Source organism: Nannobrachium achirus, assembly GCF_963921795.1.
Source record: "Nannobrachium achirus genome assembly, chromosome: 8".
Taxonomy (NCBI): Eukaryota; Metazoa; Chordata; class Actinopteri; order Myctophiformes; family Myctophidae; genus Nannobrachium; species Nannobrachium achirus.
The window spans coordinates 57,546,287-57,570,003 of record NC_137817.1 but is presented as its reverse complement, the minus strand read 5'-3'; the positions used below and the strand labels follow the sequence as shown (position 1 = coordinate 57,570,003).

The 23,717-nt window shown below is 40.4% G+C and overlaps 1 protein-coding gene across 1 annotated transcript in view; it reads right to left on the bottom strand.

Moving 5' to 3' along the window:
• LOC308290252 (limbic system-associated membrane protein-like) overlaps positions 1-23,717 on the bottom strand; it is a gene marked incomplete at both ends in the record, with an annotated part of 140,925 nt that overhangs the window by 22,460 nt on the left and 94,748 nt on the right. The window contains one exon of the mRNA XM_080732038.1: positions 22,948-23,073. Within this exon, the coding sequence (XP_080588164.1) occupies positions 22,948-23,073 (126 nt within the window). The remainder of the gene's footprint in view (positions 1-22,947; positions 23,074-23,717) is intronic.

Sequence of the window (23,717 nt, the reverse complement as noted above, 5' to 3'; positions counted from 1 at the left end):
TAAATTACGTCATAAAAAAATCATTTGAGCGGTGCTAACAGTAGAAACTCTTTCTCCTCTTTGGATCTGTAACTACTGTTGAATTCTGTACAATCGGTCTCTCCTTGCCCGGACAGGACAGGAGTCAGGTCAGGACGTTCTTTGAATTTCCCAATTGTATGAGTCATGTATTTTATCTATAATACATGAAAACAAACCACACTTTTAGACAGAGCGCTTTAATCACAGGGCCCTGTCTAAAAGTGTGGTTTGTTCTCATGTATTATAGAGATATCAAGCTCAAGACAACATATTGGCACCTCTTTCTCTTCTTTGGATCTGCAACTACTGTTGAATTTTGTACAATCGGTCTCTCATCTTGCCCGGACAGGACAGGAGTCAGGTCAGGACGTTCTTTGAATTTCTCAATTGTATGAGTCATGTATTATCTATAATACATGAAAACAAACCACACTTTTAGACAGAGCGCTTTAATCACAGGGCCCTGTCTAAAAGTGTGGTTTGTTCTCATGTATTATAGAGATATCAAGCTCAAGACAACATATTGGCACCACTTCTTTAACAACACTGTCTTATGACACTAACCCTAACTCTTACCTTAATTCTATTATGGACACTTCTTAATTGTTGGAGGTCTGATCATGTTTCCTATATATCATCTACTGTGATGTATGTAGGTTACGTATGTAGTCTACATATTAGTATTAAACCAATTACATTTCATCTGAGAGATGACGTTATTGTGATATCACAATAAACGTTATATAATATGTTAATCTATACAAAATAAGTAGTATAACATTATTGTGCAAGTAAACTGTAAGAAAACTGTAAGCTATAATTGTATATAATATCAGAGAAAGCGTACCAGGTACAACCAAGTACTCTCTTGTTGACAGCTGAGTTAGAAAAAAGGAGAATCCTTGGGTATCTGTCTAAAGCTAGACATACCAATATCAGAAAGACTCTCTTTAAACTCTCTGAAAAGAGAGTACAAAACAAGAAGACTAGAAGACCAGGAGTCTGTCTAAAGGATCATTGAATATCGGAGAAGGCGGACCAAGTACAACCAAGTATTTACAAAAGACATTACAGAAGACACGAAGACGGTCTTTGACAGCTCAGTTAGCAAATAAATCTTTGAGTCTCTGAGACCAGGAGTCTGTGTCTAAAGGATCATTGAATATCAGAGAAGGCGGACCAAGTACAACCAAGTACTCTCTTGTTGACAGCTGAGTTAGAAAAAACCAGGAGAATCCTTGGGTATTTGTCTAAAGCTAGACATACCAATATTAGAAAGACTCTCTTTAGACTCTCTGAGAAGAGAGTACAAAACAAGAAGACCAGAGGACCAGGATCATTGAATATCGGAGAAGGCGGACCAAGTACAACCAAGTATTTACAAAGGACATTACAGAAGACACGAAGACGGTCTTTGACAGCTCAGTTAGCAAAGAAATCTTTGAGTCTCTGAGACCAGAAGACCAGGAGTCTGTGTCTAAAGGATCATTGAATATCAGAGAAGGCGGACCAAGTACAACCAAGTACTCTCGTGTTGACAGCTGAGTTAGAAAAAAACAGGAGAATCCTTGGGTATTTGTCTAAAGCTAGACATACCAATATCAAAAAGAGTCTCTTTAGACTCTCTAAGAAGAGAGTACAAAACAAGAAGACCAGAAGACCAGGAGTCTGTGTCTAAAGGATCATTGAATATCGGAGAAGGCGGACCAAGTACAACCAAGTATTTACAAAGGACATTACAGAAGACACGAAGACGGGCTTTGACAGCTCAGTTAGCAAAGAAATCTTTGAGTCTCTGAGACCAGAAGACCAGGAGTCTGTGTCTAAAGGATCATTGAATATCAGAGAAGGCGGACCAAGTACAACCAAGTACTCTCTTGTTGACAGCTGAGTTAGAAAAAACCAGGAGAATCCTTGGGTATTTGTCTAAAGCTAGACATACCAATATCAGAAAGACTCTCTTTAGACTCTCTAAGAAGAGAGTACAAAACAAGAAGACCAGAAGACCAGGAGTCTGTGTCTAAAGGATCATTGAATATCGGAGAAGGCGGACCAAGTACAACCAAGTATTTACAAAGGACATTACAGAAGACACGAAGACGGTCTTTGACAGCTCAGTTAGCAAAGAAATCTTTGAGTCTCTGAGACCAGAAGACCAGGAGTCTGTGTCTAAAGGATCATTGAATATCAGAGAAGGCGGACCAAGTACAACCAAGTACTCTCTTGTTGACAGCTGAGTTAGAAAAAACCAGGAGAATCCTTGGGTATTTGTCTAAAGCTAGACATACTAATATTAGAAAGACTCTCTTTAGACTCTGTGAGAAGAGAATACAAAACAAGAAGACCAGAAGACCAGGATCATTGAATATCGGAGAAGGCGGACCAAGTACAACCAAGTATTTACAAAGGACATTACAGAAGACACGAAGACGGTCTTTGACAGCTCAGTTAGCAAAGAACAAGTACAACCAAGTACTCTCGTGTTGACAGCTGAGTTAGGAAAAAAACAGGAGAATCCTTGGGTATTTGTCTAAAGTTAGACATACCAATATCAGAAAGACAACAAAGTCTCTGAGACAGAGACAGAGATAGAGAAGTACTTAGTACATAGTCATGAATAGAAAGACAGAAGTAACCATATCATCATCTTCTCAAAAACGTACTCAGGAAAGTATCTCACCAACAGTAAGAGTCTTTGACAAACGTTGTAAATTAGAAAGGCCCACATCAACAATGTCTATTTCTAATTTAAGTCCTCACAAAACCAATTGGACTTTAAAAGCACGTGTCACAAAGAAACATGAAATAAGAAAGTACAGTAACCCTACCAGAAAGGGACACATATTTACCTTTAATATATGTGATAACAGTGGAGAAATACAGATTAAAGCCTTTGATGAAATGGCTGAGAGATTTCATAAGATTATAACTATAGATAAGGTTTATATAATAACTAATGCTAATGTTAATATGGTGAACCATTTCTCTGAATTAAACAATGATTATGAAATCGTTTTGAGTCATGTTAGCAAATGTGACCTTTGTGAGGAAGATACAGACATTCCTTTAATATATTATAATCTTGTATTGATTGACAAGATAAAGGAATTGACACGGGAGAGATCTATAGATGTATTGGGAGTATTTATGAATGCAGACGACATTGAACAAAGACATACTACATCTGGTAAAGATGTGCCAATGAAAAATATATGGGTCATTGATAAAACCAATGAAAAGATAAAGATTACATTCTGGGGAGAGCAAGCCATGAAATTTGACAGTACTAATCAATCAATTATGCTTCTGAAAGGTTTGTGGTTGAATAAATATGGTAATCTGACAGTAACAACCAGAACTCAAATTTTTAATGATCCAAATGTTCAAGATGCCATTGATCTTCGATATTGGTTTGACAAGAGAGAAAACATTGACAAAACAATATTCCAAAATGAAGTTCTTCGAATTAACGTCGTGAAAGACATGAGAGTTGATACATTGGTAAATGTTATGGGAATTTGTATTAAAGCAGAAGAGGCTATATTATCAAATACACGATGTTCCACTTCCAAACAAGTATATAGGAGATTTATATGGGTGACAGATCAAAGTGATGAAAGAATAAAGGTTACACTATGGGTTAATCTAGCCATTACATTTGATAGTAGTAACCAACCTATTGTACTTTTGAAAGATGTACTTTGGTCATGTACATATTACTCTTTATCAGTATCATCTAGCAGAAACATTGTAATAAATCCAGATTCACCACAAGCCATTGAACTTAGATATTGGCTTGAGAATAGAATAGATAATTGTGAAGAAGACGCTAATGTACAATATGATATTAATTTAATCAGCGATGTAAAGAAGATGGATTATAATACATATGTAAATGTTTTGGGAATATGTATTGGTACAGAAGAGATTGAACCATTAGACACTCAAGTTACCAAAGACACATTTAGGAAATACTTATACTTATTAGATCAAAGTAACGATAGTATAGAGATTGTACTTTGGGGAAACCGAGCAGTCACATTTGATATTGAAATTGAAGCAATTTTACTTTTAAAAGATGTACGCTTTACAAGTTATAGTAATTTGTCAGTATCAAATAAATCAGAAATAATAGTAAATCCAAACTCAGAGAAAGCAATTAACCTTAGACTATGGTATCAAAACAGAGACAACAAAGACGAGACAACAATTATTGAATCACAATGTGATATTCTAACACAAGTCACAGACATAAATACAACAACTAACAAAGAGCTAATTAAGAAACAGAAGAAAACAAATATGTTGTAATGTTCTGTCCTTAAAATAACTATATATTCCTTTTTTGTTATTGATTTGAAAATAGTATTTATATTTAAATATATGTTTTTATTTTATTATTATATTTTATTCTATTTCTATAATATGTTAAAAATACAACAGATTGTTACTATTGTCAGCGGAGATAAGCGACCATCTCATAAAGGAAGATACACCTGACACTACAATCAGGTGCTGAAGTGCTTGACTGCCAACACTATGCTTCTAAATGCCCAGGCTACCTTCCCAATGAAGACAACCTTCAACCAAGAAGGTGAAAAACAGACGACCAAGTCATACATCCAAACTCAGACACACTGAACACAGCCCCTGGGCCCAACAGCATTCCATACAAGCTAGTAGCGTGTTCTTTATAAGAACACGCTAGACGTCTTGAAGTACTTCTGGAAGCTAATAAAGGTGGCATGGGAAAAATGAATGATACCAAAGGCATGGCAAAGAGCAGGAGGGATCTTGATTCCCAAAGAGAATAATCCCTCAACCATTGACCATTTCTGCCAGATTAGTCTTCTTTCATCTTGAAGAACAACTTTGTCGACACCTCAGTCCAGAAAGCAGAGATGGTTTCTCAAGATGCCTGGAACACACAAATATCATTTGGCACCAGGTACAGACAGCCAAGGAGAACAAAGACCTGCGTGTGATGTTCTTAGACCTTACCAATGCCTTCGGGTCATTACCTCATGAGATGTTGAGGACTGCATTCAACTTCATCCAAATCGCAAAGATCATCACAGGACCATTCAACTTCTTCCAAATCGCAAAGAGCATCACAGGACTGATCAAAACCTACTTTCAGGACAACACCTTGAGATAGGCATAATGGCGGGCTGCATCATCTCTCAACTGGCGTTTACCATGACAATGGAGCTCATTATCCAAGCATCCCAGTGGGTAATTGGAGGGGAGCAACTAAAATGTCCTGCTTTCTCCAACTAACTTACATCTTTAGTATGGAGAGGACCCAACCTGTCTTCAGTTGGGTCCTGTCTTCCCCTGCAACCCTCAAACACATCTTGGTGGGTTGCAAGACTAGTGTTACGCAAGGAAGATAGACCTGGTATCACAACCAGGTGCTGAAGTGCTTCGCTACCGAACTGGAAGAAAGTGACTTGGACTGCCAAACACATCTTGGTGTATTGCAAGACCAATCTTACGCAAGGAAAGTACATCTGATGCCACAACCAGGTGCTGAAGTGCTTTGCTGTCGAACTGGAAAGCAAGAGGGTAACCACCAACGATCAACAGCACTACTCTCCCTGTGAATTGGTTAGGTCGCATATTTTATCAGTAACAACAGTAACTCCATCTTCAAGAAGCGACCATCTCCCGATTAGGGAGTCTTACTGGTACTCCCTAAATGGTTTGCTATCCCATGTCAATCTGCTGAAGTTATCTGTTACCTATCCACTTCGTGCCTTGTGGCACATAAAGCCATAAATATGGCCCTATTTTCCCATGTTCATCTTGTGAACAAATGATGTTTGAAGATGGAGTTACTGTTGTTACTGATAAAATATGCGACCTCATTAAAACATGTTTTAATAATAACGTTTTATTTGAAACTATATTTGAAAACAAACTGACAAATCCAGTATTCAGTGTCTGTATCAATTCCAAACTAAATTGGTATCTTTGTCATACTTGCAAAAAATATCTTACTCAAGGTAGAATGCCACCTATGTCCTCTGCCAATGGTCTAAAAGTAAGTCCTGTACCAAAACATCTCCAATTACCAGAGTTAGCAAATACTTTAATTGCTAAGAAAATCCTGTTTCAAAAAATATTCAGACTACCAACATCATTATGGCCAGGAATGAAAGACAGACTAATAAATATTCCCATAGAAGAACAACAGGTAATGCATACTTTGAATACGCTCCCAAGAACTCCATCTGAAGCTGGCATAATCCTTATTGATGTTAAACTCAAACGCAAGTTAACATATAAAAACTATGTTCATCACACAAGTATAAATCCTGAACAACTGTTCCAAGCCATACAATTCTTAAAGAACTGTGGAAATCCACATTATCAATTTTATCAAGACCCATTAGCTTACCAAAAGAGGTGTCAAGAACAGGATCTAACAGGTTCACAATTACTTTACGAGAATGATAATGCAATTATAAAAGAGGCTGTTAACAGTCGTTCTGATAACGTTAATAACACAATGACAGATCTGAAATCAGAAAAACGAAACACATATATCCACCATATAATAGGTGATAATAAAATAGAAAACGAGGACAATATAAAACACACAACAGAGGAATATGAACTACAAGACGATGACGAAAAAGAGTACCAACAAAAGGATCCAATTAGGAAATACCAGATTGATTATGACCAATCACTTTGTACAACATCAAGATCTCCAGAAGCACTTTATGATGAAAAGAAGACAACAAATTCCCATGTAATTTCATTTGCACCTGGTGAAGGAAGGACTCCAGAAAATATACTCCACAGCAAAGACTGGGATGCAATGGCATTTCCAATGAAACATCCTGATGGCAGATACAACTTACATTACCCAAGATCAACTAATCTCAATGACCAGAGTTATTTTATTCAAAGACTGAAGAACATGGATTCTAGATTTAGAGATGATCCTAGTTATCTTTTTGCAGCAGTTGCCTTTATTGAAAAGAAACAACTACAAAAGAATATAAATATTTCTTTTAAAAGAGGTAAGAAGTCTACCTCAGAATTGGGTGAAACTACATACAAACTAGAAGATGCATTCTCTGTGTTTGACAATACCTCTAACACACCAGCGTATCATAAAAAAGGCAAATATGAAATGATGGCCAAATTGGACAACCTAGGAGCATTTCAGTTGTTTTTCACTACCAGCTGTGCAGATATGCGCTGGGAAGAGAATATCACCACTATCCTAAGAGAAAAGGGTTTGAAAATTGAATACAGATTGCAAAATGCAATAGAAAGTAATGATGAGGAAGAAGAAAAGGAGGTCACCTATGTCCATTTCAATGAAAATCAATCATGTCTACCTTTACATGACTATCTTCAAACACAGGAAGCAAAATCAGTTCATCAGATACTAAGAAATAATGTTGTGACTGCAACAAGAAATTATAAGCATAGACTACAAACTTTAATTCGAAAGATTATCCTACACCCTAACAATCCAATGAGTGTAAAATACTATTCTACAAAGCTAGAATTTCGAGGTGCCCCACACAATCATGGTGTTCTTTGGTTGGATATAGACAAACTAGAAATAAAGATTCACGAAGCAAATGAAATTCGTGACATTGACAGCTTATTCACAAAGCAAGAATCCCCAAACATAAAGAGAATAATAAATGACATTCTTCACACTATCATTGTTAAAAAAGAATATATAGATGAAGAAAAGACACAATCTCTGTCACACATTTTTAATAAACTTCATCTTTTTAATTTGACTTCAGAAAACCTTCTAAATACTTTTAAATTCTTTGGAATTAAATCAGCTTTCAAGAAGTTCCAAACACTAGAAGAACTCCACGAACATGAAACAAGAGCCATTATCAATTTTGCTAACTCGTTTACTTCTGTAACAATCTCTCCTGCTCTTGTAGGGAAAAAGGTTTCAAACATAGCAAAAGATGTCAATTGTCATAGACACACAAAAGCCTGCCGAAGATACAACACCCCTTGCAGATTTTCCTTTCCTAAGTTCCCAGTATGGATCACCCTTTTAGCTTCACCTTGCAAACTGCTGGGTGATGCATTTGAAAAAGATGCACCAAATAGAAAGAAACGTAAGGACTTACTACAAAATGTAAAAGATATATTACTTGATGAGAAAATAATTTCCCAAATCCTTATAAAGTTCCCCACCGTCAATGAAAATGAAAAAGCTGAATATGAAATAAATAGAAAGAAAAGGATTCAGGAGGTCCTCAGACTCGTTGGTCTAAATGAAACAAACTTCAATACCTATTTAGAAGCTCTGAAGATAACTACAACAGGCTATTCTATCATCCAGGCCAGAGACATAGATGAGATCTTTGTAAACTCATACAATCCTGAATGGGCAGAAACTTGGAATGGAAACACAGATTTACAAGTAACATTAGACTACTATTCAGTGATAACCTACATATCTGAATATTACACAAAAGATGACACTGGTACAATAAAGGTTTTAATTGACGCCTTAAAACAAACAAACTCTAATAATCTTAAAGACAAAATGATAACACTTATGAATACATTCATATCTCATAGACAAATGGGAGAAGCAGAGGCGGTCTATAAAATCTTCCCAGACTATCACTTCAGAGATTCAAATCTCTCCACAATTTTCATTCCCACAAACCGCAGAAGCGACAGAAATAAGTTCTTAATTAGAGTTGATGATGATCCACAATATATTGACATCACAACAGTAAATATCCCAGGTAGAGAAGGAAAATATATTGAAAAGTATGACATTGTAAGCAAATATGAAAGAAGACCTATGGATATGGAGAATATCTGCTTAGCACAATTTGCCAAAATGTACATGCCAGCATGGAAACATTCAGGAAAGGAAACACAGCACTATTTCCAAAAGTCACCACATCAGATGAAGTGCCTAAAGAAAGATTACATTTCTGTATTACCTATGAAGGTATATCCCATATCCCACTTCCACCTATATTGAAGTTAATACAGACACATCCAGATGAACCACCATATATGAAGAAAAGAATACATCCTGCAATCATGAGAATACACAAATTTAATAAAAACAACGAAACAGACTCATACTGGTTCTCAGAACTACTTCTATATAAACCATATAGAAATGAAAATGAAATAGACAAACTACTTGAAGAGATAAACACCATTTCAGAAGACGATGACAAAAAGATGAAGTATACCAAAATGCTAGAAGAGATAACAATGGTTAAAAAACATGTCATGGAACACTTACAAAGCGCAGAAGAAGCAAGCCCAGCCAGCACGCCCACATGGGTCCCGCATGGGTACGAGTTGGGCTACTTGGGTACCACGTGGGCATGGGCTTGATGTGGGCAAATTACATGGGTCCCACGTGGGATACATGTGGGATACCTGGGCATGGGTTGGAAGTGGGCTTTCCCACATGGTTCCCACATGGGCTACACGTGGGCTAACTGGGCATGGGATTGAAGTGGGCTGGCCCAAGTGGTTCCCACGTGGGCTACATGTGGGATAACTGGGCATGGGATGGAGGTGGGCTGGCCCAAGTGGTTCCCACATGGGCTACATGTGGGCTAACTGGGCATGGGATGGAAGTGGGTTGGCCCACGTGGTTCCCGCGTGGGCTACATGTGGGCTAACTGGGCATGGGATGGAAGTGGGCTGGCCCACGTGGTTCCCCCATGGGCTACATGTGGGCTAAGTGGGCATGGGATGGAAGTGGGCTGGCCCAGGTGGTTCCCGCGTGGGCTACATGTGGGCTAACTGGGCATGGGATGGAAGTGGGCTGGCCCACGTGGTTCCCGCATGGGCTACATGTGGGCTAAGTGGGCATGGGATGGAAGTGGGCTGTGTGTTGTCTAAACTTGAATGCAAATATATGGCATTTAAATATAAATACGACTTGACGATGCTCACTTCCTAACTGTGAAGTGGCAAACCGGTTTTGGGGGTACAATAGCCGTCTAACCTCTCCCATTTGAAAAGATATGCTAAGGACCCCAGTAAATGAAGACTGCACTGATTCTCAACCATTTTAATTCAAGTTTGACACGTTTGATATGTCTGAGTCTGAGACCCCGTCAGACTCAACTCAAACTTCAACACGTTTTGAGCTTGTAGATCTGCTATTTTCGCTATTTATTAACTATTTATTAACCTTTTGAGGCACATTGTCCTCTGGACTAGTACATTTCACATTCACTTGTCCAGTCCAGCCACAAAAAGTCACTTGTTCATTTGCCATTTCACAGTCTTTTTTTATTTTATTACCTTTTTTCACTAAAAAAAACTAAGCCCTGATTACTAAAACTATGACTAAGTGTACTGACAACTAAAACTTGACTAAATAAAGACAGGATTACTCCAACAATGTGTTGTGTGTGTGTGTGCGCAAAGTGAGGCGTTGTGAGCTTGTAGATAATCTATTTTCAGTGTCCAATTTTCAATATCCTACTTTGACTTTTACTCCACTACAACTATTTGAAAACTTTAATTACTAGTTACTTTGCAGATATAAGTGATTATATTATAAAACATAGGCTACATTAATCCACTTTAGCCCTTTAGCCCTATTTTATACCGAAGATGCGGCACGTTGTGAGCTTGTAGATGTGCTATTTTTTTAATAATTGTTTAGTGAGGTTCTGTTACAGTAGCTTATACATAGTAGCCTACAATGTATATCAAACCCCCACATTTTTGGCAGCAGATGTGCTATTTTCAAACATTTTCAAACAGTTTGATGATAATACTTTCGTACTTTTAAGTACATCTTGTATTCCAGACTTTTACTTGTAACAGAGTATTTCTGTACTGCCATATTGATACTTTTAATTGAGTAAAATATTTGACTACTTTTTTCCACCATTGTCCATAGGACATAAGGAGAGATAAGAGGAAAAAAAGATAACTGAGTCTTTAGTTTTCTTTTTTGTCTACTAAATCTCAAGAGAATATGAACTTTATCAAAATGCAGTTGTACTGTTTTAACTCTGACTTTGTATTTTAACCGTTATGTTTTTTTTCTCTAGGACATATGGAAACAATGCATTCCACTATCATGGATTTAATTTCATTTTGCACAGTTTAAAAGTAGCTTAAATTATAAAACACCTCTAAAAGTGGATTACACACAAAAATACATTAAATTATAAAACTACAGATTAGGCCTATATAATTAGGCCTATACTGCTCCATAAACTCCCTGCAGTCAATAGACTTCAACAGAATCAGAACCGCCCCTTTCACAGTGGAGAGAGAGAGAGAGAGGGAGAGAGAGAGAGAGAGAGAGAGAGAGAGAGAGAGAGAGGGGGGGGGGCAGGGAGAACTGGCCAATCAGATGCAGCCCTTTGTTATTTGAATTCCCAGAGCGGTTAGTCCACACACAAAGACATACAGACAGAATTTCACAGGTACTGCAGAGCTGCTGCTAGTGTGTGCTATCTTACAACGAAACATGAACTGCATACTGCGTGTCATCATTTTTGCTGCTTTTTTCATTTCTTCAATTATTCAATCTTCATTCTTCGATTGGAAAACTAATTTAAGGTAAGAAACTAGTCTTATTGTGTGTGTGTGTGTGTGTGTGTGTGTGTGTGTGTGTGTGTGTGTGTGTGTGTGTGTGTGTGTGTGTGTGTGTGTGTGTGTGTGTGTAAAGTGGTTTAAAGTGGTGTAAAGTAACTAAGTACATTTACTTAAATACAATTTTGAGGTAATTGTACTTTACTTGAGTATTTCCAATACTTTTACTTCTACTCCACTACAACTCGGATCCAAATATTGTAGCCTACTTTTACTCCACTACATTTATTTGAAAACTTTAGTTACTAGTCACTTTGCAGATATAATTATAATATAAAACATACATACTTTAGCCTACTTTATTTTATACCATGGCTATTTGAAAATAGCCTATCTACAAGCTCACAACGCATAGGCTTATATACCTGCTATTTTCAAACAGTTTATACTTTTACTTTTGGTACTTTTAGTACATTTTGATGCAAATGCTTTCATACTTTTTTAATTCTGGACTTTACTTGAGTACATTTACATTGCAGTATTGATACTAAAAAATGTCAGTACATTATCCACCACTGTGTGTGTGTGTGTGTGTGTGTGTGTGTGTGTGTGTGTGTGTGTGTGTGTGTGTGTGTGTGTGTGTGTGTGTGTGTGTGTGAGAGAGAGAGGGGGGAGGGGTCAAATTCTTTTAAAGGGATTAAAGTATCTTTATGTGAGACATTTAGAGTGAAAGTCTTTAACTCAAATCTTTGCTTGTGGGGGTCCCTGGAACAAAATAATTTGCGCTGGGGGTCCATCCTTGGAACAAACTATTTTGAGATGGGGGTCCGTGGCCAAATACATATTTTGGGGGTCCTCAATTAACCACTGATATAGGCAGATTCTACACATGTCTTAAATCCATTTTTTTAAACAAAAAACATACATAATGGATCCAGAGGAACGATTATTGAAATAATCAAAGATCAAAACCAAATGGTAACCATACTAATGGTTAAAATGGATGACAAAGATCAAGGAGCAAGGAAAAGAAGAACCAAACCAGCACTGCATTCGAAATACCCAGGATGTACACCAATCGAAAAGATACAATTTCAATACAGTTTGTCAAATAAACAAATTCACACATCTAACACTGCAACAGTCTATCAGTTTCCATTAGTACTTTGTTATGCTGCAACCTGTCATAAGTTCCAAGGACAAGAAATACCAAAACCACAAATAGCAGCTGTTGATTTAACAACAATCTTTCAATCAGCAATGGGATATGTAATGCTAAGCAGAGTTCCGTCCCTAAAACAACTCTACATTATCGACTCTCTGCCAAAAGAGAATCTATATGCAAATAAACGTGCCTTAGAAGAACTGAGAAGAATGGAAAGAAACTCCATAAACAATAGCCCTACAAAATGGGAAACTACAAATGAATGGTCAATAAAGATAGCAAATCTAAACATTAATTCCCTGTTGCCAAAACTACGTGAGATCAGAGAAGATCCCATTTTAGCTTATGCTGACGTTTTATGCTTCAGTGAGACATGGCTGAAACACAACAACCTAGACACAGATTTGCATATAAATGAATTTACTATTCATTTGAACTCCAAAGGACCAGGAAAGGGATTAGCTACTTACTACAAACAACAAAGGTTTAAACATAAAACAGATGTAATCGATGACACCATGCAAATCACCATGATGGTCTCTGAAGAACTAGATTTAATTAGTGTCTATAGAAGCAAAACAAATAACACCTTGTTGAACAAATTAATAGCATTGATCAACCCTCTCAAATCAACTTTGATTTGTGGTGACTTCAACATATGCTCAGCTGATAAACCCAACAACAACATTTCACATGCAATAAAAAACATTGGATTCACTGAAATTGTACAAAAACCAACCCATTTCAACGGAGGACACATAGACCACGCCTACTTCCTTAATAAAAACGACAGCAATGCACAATGTTGTCTATATAGTTCATACTACACAGCAAAAGACCATGATACCCTATTAATAACAATAACTAAAGAACTATAAATAATAAATCTATTCCTATATATTTATATATATTTTCTTTATTTTTATTTTTTTTGTTTCTTTATTTTAAATCTTTTACTTTTACCATTCTCCCTTTTTCCTTTTCAATCCTTTTTTGTACCGTTCTCTACAAGATATCATATCCTTATGATACAATTCTGGAGTAAAAGATAAAGATATTATTTAATATCTTCAATTTAAAAGGGAAAAACATTTATGATTATTTAAACAAAAGGCTTGAAAATCAAAGTCCACATTATATCATATATGTCCCTAAATATTTTTGCACCGCTCACTTCGCACGGGTGCGATTTTTTCTGTAACCTTTTCTGTAACCCCAAAACCGCAAATGTCCATTCAGCTCATTCACTATATCTAATATAAAGTGGATTCATCACGGCTCACGTCAGTGCAACCACACTTGCAATTTCCAAGAATTGCACCTTTCTAGTTTTGATTACATTATTATGAGCCGTTATTACATTATGATGAGTTGCTACAACATCATCCAGATGTCAGTCAGATGGAGTATATCGTCATTGGGTATTCTACGGGATGACAGCAATATGCAACGACGTCACAGTGTCATCGTTACGACCATGTCCTTTAAAAATGAATCGTCAATAAAGAAAACCTCATTTAGCAACTTTTACCAACGGATCCAGCTTCCCCTAGAGAGATTTTGTTAATTATCTATCAACAGTAGGGATTACATTTTCTATATCAGGCAGATCAACAGTAATCATCTTCCTCAATTGACCCAACCCAACTCATCACCTTGTGGATTTGCTAAACATTTGTGTGACGTGTTAGCCACTGAACCAATATAAGCGTTAGCTCACACATTAGGACGCCGTTATTTTTGCAGAGCAAGACTTTACAAACACAACTTGATCCCTACGGTGTGAGAGATGTTTCACTGGGCGGTGCATCAGAACGGAGCACCGAGAGCATGCAGCTATGCTCCTGTGGCAGTGGAGCAAGAGATGTACTGTTTCGTAGGATTCTGGGAGGACAACCGTTATCAGATCGAAGTGAAGGTTTTCAGCACAGTGTCTTTGCGCTGGGCGACGTTGCCCCCGGTGACGAGGGGAAGAGATGTTACGGTTCCTTGCAGGCGCTACGGCCACACATCTGTGCTGATAGAAGACTACATCTACACCTGGGGAGGGAATCCTTCCTGCGACCTGCTCTACGCCTTCCACGTCAAGAGCCACAGATGGTTGGAGGCCGAAGTTTCTGGTACTGTTCCAGGGCGTAGGTACAACCACTCAGCCTGTGTCTTGGGAAAGGTCATGTATATCCATGGAGGATACACAGGGAGGAAATACACTAATGCCACATACAAGTTGGACACCACCACAATGGTCTGGTCTTTAATTAACACCAGAGGCACTCCACCGCCGGTTTCGTCAGGTCCCTCTGCCACCATCATCGGGACAAATATGTTTGTGTTCGGGGGCTGGGGGAGACAGGGGAGCTTCTACAACAAGGTCAGAGTGTTTGACACAAAGACCGACACCTGGCTGAGCAGGCCTCCAGCACAGCTTCTTCCAAAAGGACGCAGGTTCCATTCAGCCTTTGCCTACGATGGAGAGCTGCACATATTTGGCGGCTACAACAGGGACCAGACCTTCAGAGATCTGTGGAAGTTCATTCCAGAGACCTTCACCTGGAAAAAGGTTGAGCCGAAGGGGAAAGGCCCACCCTCAGGGTGGTGTGATATGTGCTGCTGCAAGGTGGGAGATCGTCCTTTTTGGAGGACGGGACTGGAAATCACTTGACGATCTGTACATCTTGGACTTGGGTCCTAGTCTGAAGACGCGTTGCGAGTTAGCAGTTATTCAGTACGGTGTGGAGCAGAAGGAACTTCCACACAACATCAGGTGGGAACTGGCAGCCATGAACGGACACTAACATCAACATAGAAAGAAAAAATCTGTCCACAACAAATAATACATAAATACCATACAAAAGCAGTATTCTTTTTTTACAGTGAAAGTTTTAATAAGAATGCTTCTTGTGTCTTGTACCGGGAGCGTGTTGCTGTTACTACATCTCATCTTTTCCACACTGACTCTAACCCTCACCCTAACCTTAACCTCCGTGGAGTGAGTCGCTAACCCTCCGGTCGAAATGATGGTCGGTCGCAAAAGCGAGATGTCCCCTCTTGTACCAACATCAAATTAGCACATTTGGATTGTTGTTTGTGATCAATAATTAGACTCAGTTAGAGTTTGATCTTCAAATCTGTTATCTGTAAAAAACTACAACAACAACAACAACAACAACAACAACTAGAAAGTGTGGTTGCCTTGTCATGTGAAGCTTGACCAATCCTCAAGCTTGCACCACTCCCCCATTGAACTCAATGGACTTATATACTCTATAATGTAAAAACCCATTCGAAGTTTGTCTAGAAAAATAAAGTTTCCCCATGACTATAGTGTGTTGCCCTGTTGGGCACCATGAACACTAACTAGAAATGCACTCTGTCGAGTTGCCAACTTGCGCTTCATGCACAAGTAGGCCTACTTGTGCGCAAGCAGAGCAAACCACAGTCTTCAACAAAAGAAGACACAGATCTACATACAAACATCACCAGGAATGCTGGTCCTGCATTGGCTGTTAATGCTTTAATATAGCCAGAGATGCTGGTCCTTGATTGGGCTACGGTCTTCAACAAGCGGAGACACCGACATACATCCCCAGCCGATTACAGTACTTGCGCGCTCTGCTTGCGCAAGTAACTAGAACTGCACTCTGTCGATGTGCCAACTTGCATCTTGTGCACAAGTAGACCATGTATGGCCTAAACAAAGAGAGACACCGACATACTGAACATACCCAGCTGATTGCAGTACTTGCGCTCAATTGGTAACATTAATTCACTAATATTTTAATGGCCATATATGGAGATCTCTGTGTCAGTCCATGTCCCTTTCATGCCCATATTTGGAGATCCCCGATGTCATCAATATTAAGCCCATATCTCGGGATGCTCATATATGGACATATACTGTGTCATATGTAATTATTATGTCTTTAAAGACACCAAATAGAACTGTAACATGAAATGACAGTATCTATTCTAGGCAGGGGAATGCATTGTGCGTGTAGGAGATGAGCAAATCGTGTTCGCTAAAAGCCAGATGCACCAGTGGATCCAGCAGTCCTTCTCCTTAGTGTTTCAAACTTGCTGTGTTATCTCAGGAAAGACACATAATTGTGGGCTCGCCTGAAAGGCGAGAACACTATGTTATCTTCATTATTTATTTACCAAGTTCCGCCGCAGACAGTACAAAGGCAGGGCCCTTAGCCAATGAGGTGCAATTGGCGGAAAAACATCTGGGAGTGGTGTTAGCTGGAGTATTGGTAGGGCTTCACATGACAGTTAGCACGCTGCAGAATCACGTTGGCAAACATAAGAAATGAAGGAAAAAACAACAATTTATTGGATTACGAGTTTTTTTTCTCTTTATGAGCGAGCGCACACTGTTTTGTAGGAACAGCTCTTGATTGCTTTTTTTGTTTACAGCATTAAAATGGTATGAAATGTTCCAATTATGACAAAGCACTACTGACATAATTAACACATTCAATTAAACTGTTTACTGTTTACTTCTTTGCTGTCCTGAATAGACAATTATTGTCATTACATTACATTAGTATCCTTTTAAATAAACCATGATTTTCAGCACTACAAAAATGAAGGGGAATAAAAGCTCTTCCTCATTTCAACCCTCCTTTAACCGCTTAAAGAGGTGGTGCCATAGTTTTGTACTTTTTCTGTTTTGTATGTGTCTATGGAGTTAACATTACTCTAATAGACCACGGGGTGAGGTTATTATGTGCAAATTTCCCTATGTATTTTTGGTTACTTCCTGAAAGCTGAAAGCCTCTGAGTCAAAAGGCCCATCTGAAAAACACTTTATCATATAATCAACCCCTCCCCCACCCAACACTGTGGGTGTGGCTAACTTCAGCTGGGTCACCACTCACCACCCACCTGCAAATAGGCATACTTAATGAATTAGTGGGTGTGGCCACATAAAAACATAATAACACTTTCTGTACACTTTTTTGGAAAGAAATATTCCACTTAGTATAATCATAATACCTGATCATCATGTTTTAGATGGAAAAAATCATGGCACCGCCTCTTTAAGGCCTACTTTATACTTCATCATACAGCAGGTTCACGCAGACGTGGCATAAATAGACGATCTACAAGATCACAACACATCTTGTGAGCTTGCACTGTGGAGTAGGGCGCGTAGCGTTGTCTGACATCATAGGTGTGTGACGTCATAGACCACATGAGACTGACACAATATGTCCACATATGGACATTCCCAGATATGGGCTTAATATTGATGACATCAGAGATCTCCATATAGGGGCCTATGGGCATAAAAGGGACTAGGTCATGTATTGATGACATCAGGAATCTCCAATTCTGTCTTGGCCATACATGGAGCGTGACATGAGGCATGACGCACAGACGGACGGACAGACAGACATGAGCTCCAGGTTTTCATAGTAAATGCGACAATCGTCTAAATACTGTTGTGTTCAGCAGCATCCAACCCCGGACTGGCCGGTCTGGCACTTCTGGCAGAAGCCAGAAGGGCCGACAGTCTCTGGGGCCGCGACCGAGCCCTCCCCAAAAAGATTTAATAATACTAATAATTATAAAAGCACGCAGTCACCACCCATCGGCCCTAATAGAGACAACTGGGCCGGCCCAGTCCATTATACATTGTTATTAAGGGGGGGGGGGGGGGGTGGTGAAGTGATTGTGACTGGTAGAGGGAGGTAGAGACTCCATTCCCCCTGCTCAAGTGGTTTGCTCCGTACGTCAACGTAACCCGTTCAAAAAATGGTGGCGGGATCTACGTTAATAGAAGATGGGACCAGTGTTAAGCCGTGCGTGCAAATTGCGGAGAAAGTAAGAGATAAAAAACGAAAATATCTGGAGGCAGATGCAGCCCAGCAGTAGCCTGCTGAAAATAATTATTTTGTCAGCGAGGACGAGGAGGCGTCGCTACCGGCCAGTAGTGCTGTCTACATCGGATGGTCTACCCACAGGCAAGTCACCTATTTTCGGGGAAGTGGAGCTATCAGAGCCCGGCGCTGGACAGACACTGGAGGTGGAGGACAGTGCATTATTACTAGAAGCTCGGCCGCCGAAACAACGTGGCGTTGGAACAGCCACGGCCCAAGAAGGAATAGGTGATGATGATGATGATGAACACGGAGCTTTATGGCAATGGAAAAAGAGACTCTTGTGTGTTTGAATAAGGACTGCATCTCGACCTGGTCGCGGTCTCGCGGAGAATAGCGCACTGCCACCCGTTTCGGATTGTATCATTCCATACGATGGCCGCTTATCACGTTTTGTGCACCGTGCACTGCGACGGATGCTCATTCAATAAGGTAGGATATAAACAAGTATTGTGCAGCTCTCCACTGTGCGTCTTTACGCACAGTGCCAGGCCAGCACTGTGTTGGTGTGTGCATTGTGTTACAATGATAGTGTTTTGGCTGCATGGTCTTTGCGTGTGAATTTGAACTTGATGTGAGTTAGGCAGTAGTCAGTTATTTCCGTCTGGTTTTGAACATTTGTCTGTGGTGTGTGTGAGGATGTTGTATATTAAGGCCGGCTTTACACTGCCACTGAAATCTAGCCTGAATCAGATCTGGGTCACTTCAAAAGTGGAATCCGATTTTTTTAAAATAGTCTAAATCCAAACATGTCACATTCAGGTCACATGAAATCCGATTTTGAAAAACCACATCCAGAGGTAGTTTCAAATCCGATCCATATCGGATCTGAGGACATCTGACAGTGTGAAAGCAGCGACCACATCCACCCCATTGATTTATATGCAGGTCACATACAAGCCACTTCAAACTGGCCAAGCGTCACCGAGCGCGGCTGTAAATTACATCATTACAGAGCGCGAGTATTTACTATGTGATTACAGCGCACTGTGCACATGAGAAAAACAAAAGAGAAGAGAGAAAACACGTGAGCTAAACAGTGAAAACGAGAGAGAAGAGCGAAACACAAGAGTAAAGAAAAGAAGAGAGAAAAACAATATTAACGTGTGTTTACTATGGTCTATTATGTCGCATTTCCTGAACGTAATCAGAACGTAATCAACCAGCGTCGACGTACTGACGTAACGTCATGACGCCTACGTCGTTACCACGGTAACCAAAGCATACATGTCGCCGCAGGGCAGCTTTGGGCTAACGCTGTCTGAACGCACAGATCAGATCTGTGTCACTTGCAAATGCAGTGTGAAGAGTCGGGCCAAAAGATCAGATTTGAGGACAAATCGGATTTGGGCTGGATTGGACTGCAGTGTAAAGCCGGCCTAAGTGTTGAGGTGTCTTCTCACCAAAAACAGCCTACAAGAAACGCTTTCCAACTCCTGGCAGATAGGCAGTCAGTGGCATTTAGTTGCAAACTTGGCAATTAAAAGTCGGGTGACGGAAGATTGCATTCAGACGAGATGCACGTGAGTATGCTGCCTTAAACTGCAGTGTTGCCAGGTTTCCTCATTATAAGCGACTTTGGTCTTGTTTTCCTTTAAAGTCTCTAGTCGCGGGTTGCTTTTGTTTGGGCTTGTTTCTGAAGTGTAGTTGCTTATTTGGCCTTTGCTTTCAACATTCTTCTAGAAAATAGCTAATGTAATAGAGCTCAAGTGGTGAAACTGTTTGTTTGTTTTCATAGACCTGGTCGCTTGTTTCACTCACAGAGTTTGGCAACATTGACTGAGACTAGATCGCTGTAAAAATGATGGAAAAGAGTGTCCTATGTGTATGTTGGTGAAATATTAACATGTACAATGGTTCAATAATAATTAGCATGGAATATTATAAACGAAAAAACATCTAGGGGCCTACTATTTTAGATTGATCTAATTAGGATACAGTCATGCAGAAGCTTGACAATGCAACCATGCAGAGCTATTTACCAACCAGAATTTGATATAGGCTATCACATATATATATATATAGTCTATCACATATAAATATTTTGTTTAGTTTTCGAGGCCAGAATTACATTGTTTCGTTCTATATATATATTTAGAACACTATTATACTGTTGTTTTTTTTGTATGTCCAAAAATAATGTAAAGTGTCTTCATTCAGTGGGCGTGGTTTTGACATAGGGCCGTTGAGGACCTCAAATGCCAGGGCCGTTTTTTCCCCCCAGTCCGGGGCTGGCAGCATCATAGCAGTGGAGTAAACCCTCCATTGTTGGCGACCAGTCAGAAGGACAAAAGGAGCGTTTCCTCTGTGTTTGTTGGTTTGTTCACGCCCGAGTAGCTGTAGCCACACTGCTGACAGCTGTGAAACGACACCATCCCAGTCAGAAGCAGACAGATGTTTATTTGCCGCTCATTGAGCTGAGGAAACGATAGCACGCACAGCGGAGCGGCACATCCCGCCTCCTGCTCAGGAAATGTACTAAAACACTGTCAACCCTCCTCTCTCTCTCGCTGTTTCCAAGTCTCTCTCTACCCACACACCCCTCTGTGAAGTGAAGCACAGAGTCACAGTGCTTCATCCCTGCACCGCACACAGATATTTGATTGAATAGTCCACCCCCAATCCATGCATGCATACAGTACATACATAGTTGCATCGCTATACACTTGAGAAGATCTACATTTTAGAATGGCATTGGGAACAGCCCAACATAGACAGAAAATATCACAACAATATCAGTTCTACAAGCTCACATTGCGTCACACACTCTGACGCGTTGTGAGCTTGTAGATATGGCAAAAATAAATGTAAATCAGGCATTATAACTCCAACCTGAATCCCTAAAAATAAAACTCTGTGCCCAATCTTAACCCTATTCCTGAATATTTCTGTAGAGAGAGTTGAGAGAGACATTTGGGCAGCCCAACTGCCCAAATGTCTATTTCTCAAATTCTATTACAGTATACTGTACTTCTGGGGAAAGTGTGCCTTCACAGGAATGGTAATACACTTGCACGCACACAAGCACACACGCACGCAAGCAAGCAAGCGCACGTGCACCCACACACAAGCAAATTCAAGTAAACAACAGAAATGTGTCAGAGTGAAGCGCCACCATGGCCACAGGGTGAGTGCAGTAATGTGAGGCAGAGAGAGACAGCAGGCTGGCAGGCATCATTATGTCTCTCAGTGGTCCTACCCTGACGTCTACCTCCCTGGATTAAAACCATACACTCTGGAGGAGAGAGAGAGGAAAAACTACACAGAAAAACAACTCAGTCTACGGCCGCACAACGCATAATGAGACCCCCCCTCTATCTCTGAGGACAGTGGGCTGTATTTTGATTGTCTTAAGTACCAGGTATTATGCCTTAACTTAAAGGCTTGTCAATACTGTCTCCAACCACCAAACCTTTCGTCGGAGAGTTCCGACTTTCCGACGTGCAGCTTTCCGAACTCCAATTCGGTGTAATACTTTTCAGAAGATGCGAGTGACGCCATTTCGTAGTTGAACCGCACCTTTCCGACGAAAGGTCCGGTGGTCGGAGACAGTATGGACAGGCCATAAAGTTAAGGCATAAGAGCTGGTACTTAAGACATTCAAAATAGAGCCCTGTATGTCTTAGCTCTGGATGTTGGTTCCTCTGGCGTAGTGCAGTACACGCTAACACCCCCCCCCCCCCCCCCCCCCCTGCCGCCGCCGCAAACGCTGAGCGGGAACGTTATTTTCCTCACACAACGGGCACGGGTCTATCTTGCTTGTGTGTCTCTCCCTCTCGTTTCAAAGTGTCTGTGGCCCTTTTAGCTTTTGAGCAGTCGCAACTGCACTGACAACAATTTCACAGAGATACACCAGAGCCATACGCTACTCGCTATTATTGTATCCATAGGCATGTCTCGCCTCCTACGCACACAATACTATAAAACCTCCCTGTCCTCCCGTCCCCCAACAACAACTTCAAGCTCTCTCTGTTCAAAATAAAGCCTTGAGGAGGCTGGTCTGCCCCACTAGCTCGCTTGAAAGACCAAAGAGAGGAGATGTGTGTGTTTGTAGGCGATAAAGATGAACAGTAATTGACGAAGACACAAAGAGATACAGTGACCTTCAATCAAAAACTGCACATGATCCTCCATGCCATCAGTGCCCATACGAAAGGGTTGGCGAAAGGGTCTGTCTGTGTGGAGTTTGCATGTTCTCCCTGTGTCCCCTAGGGTATGTATACCCTCACGAAAAAAAGACATGCAGTAATCATGGTCTGTATGCTGCCTCTCCCTGGCCAGACAGGGCGCCTTATTTGAGGGTAAACAGCTGCGTTCCGTTCCCTGCCTTACCTGAGGGGTTGAGTAGTCTCCAGGTGATGGCAGGGTCCGGTCTGCCGCTGGCCAGACAGCTGAGTGTCACGTTACTGCCCTCGTTCACGGTGACGTCTTCTGACACTTCGTAGATGACGGCTGGAACTGGAGAGACGAGGAGGGAAAAATATATAATAATTTAGGAGTGCATACTTCATACAGTACAATGCATAGACAATGTCACCTTTTGCACCATATATCCACGACCACAGGATGGACCTGTCAGCTGGGGTTGCTGTAGGTAAATGGTACATTTATATAGCACCTTTATCAAAGGCGCTTTACATAGATTGTGCATTACATTCACCCATTCACACTCACATTCATACACCGATGGCGGAGGAAACCATGCAAGGCTTGCTCAAGGACTCTTCGACACTAACTCTGGGGGAGCCCAGGATCGAACTGGGAACCCTTCGGAGACCATCTGTGTTCTAAGAATGCAACTCTACCCCCGAGCCACTGCCGCCCTGTTGTATGGAGTGTTACGACCCTGGGGGTCTTCAGGCATGTTTGTGTATACTGTAGGTAGGCATAACCCTCTTGGTCCCTGTGTGAGGTGCTCCTGGGGGCTGTGTGTGTGTATGAATGAGTGTGAGTGAGTCAATGAGTGAGAGGATGATTGGGACTAGGTGACGCCCAGGAGATGATTGGTTGCAGCCTACCAAGCAGAGTATAAGAGGCTGGTGGCTACAGCAACAAACATCTCCTGTTCTCTCAGCTGTACTCATGTGTCTACTCTACTGATC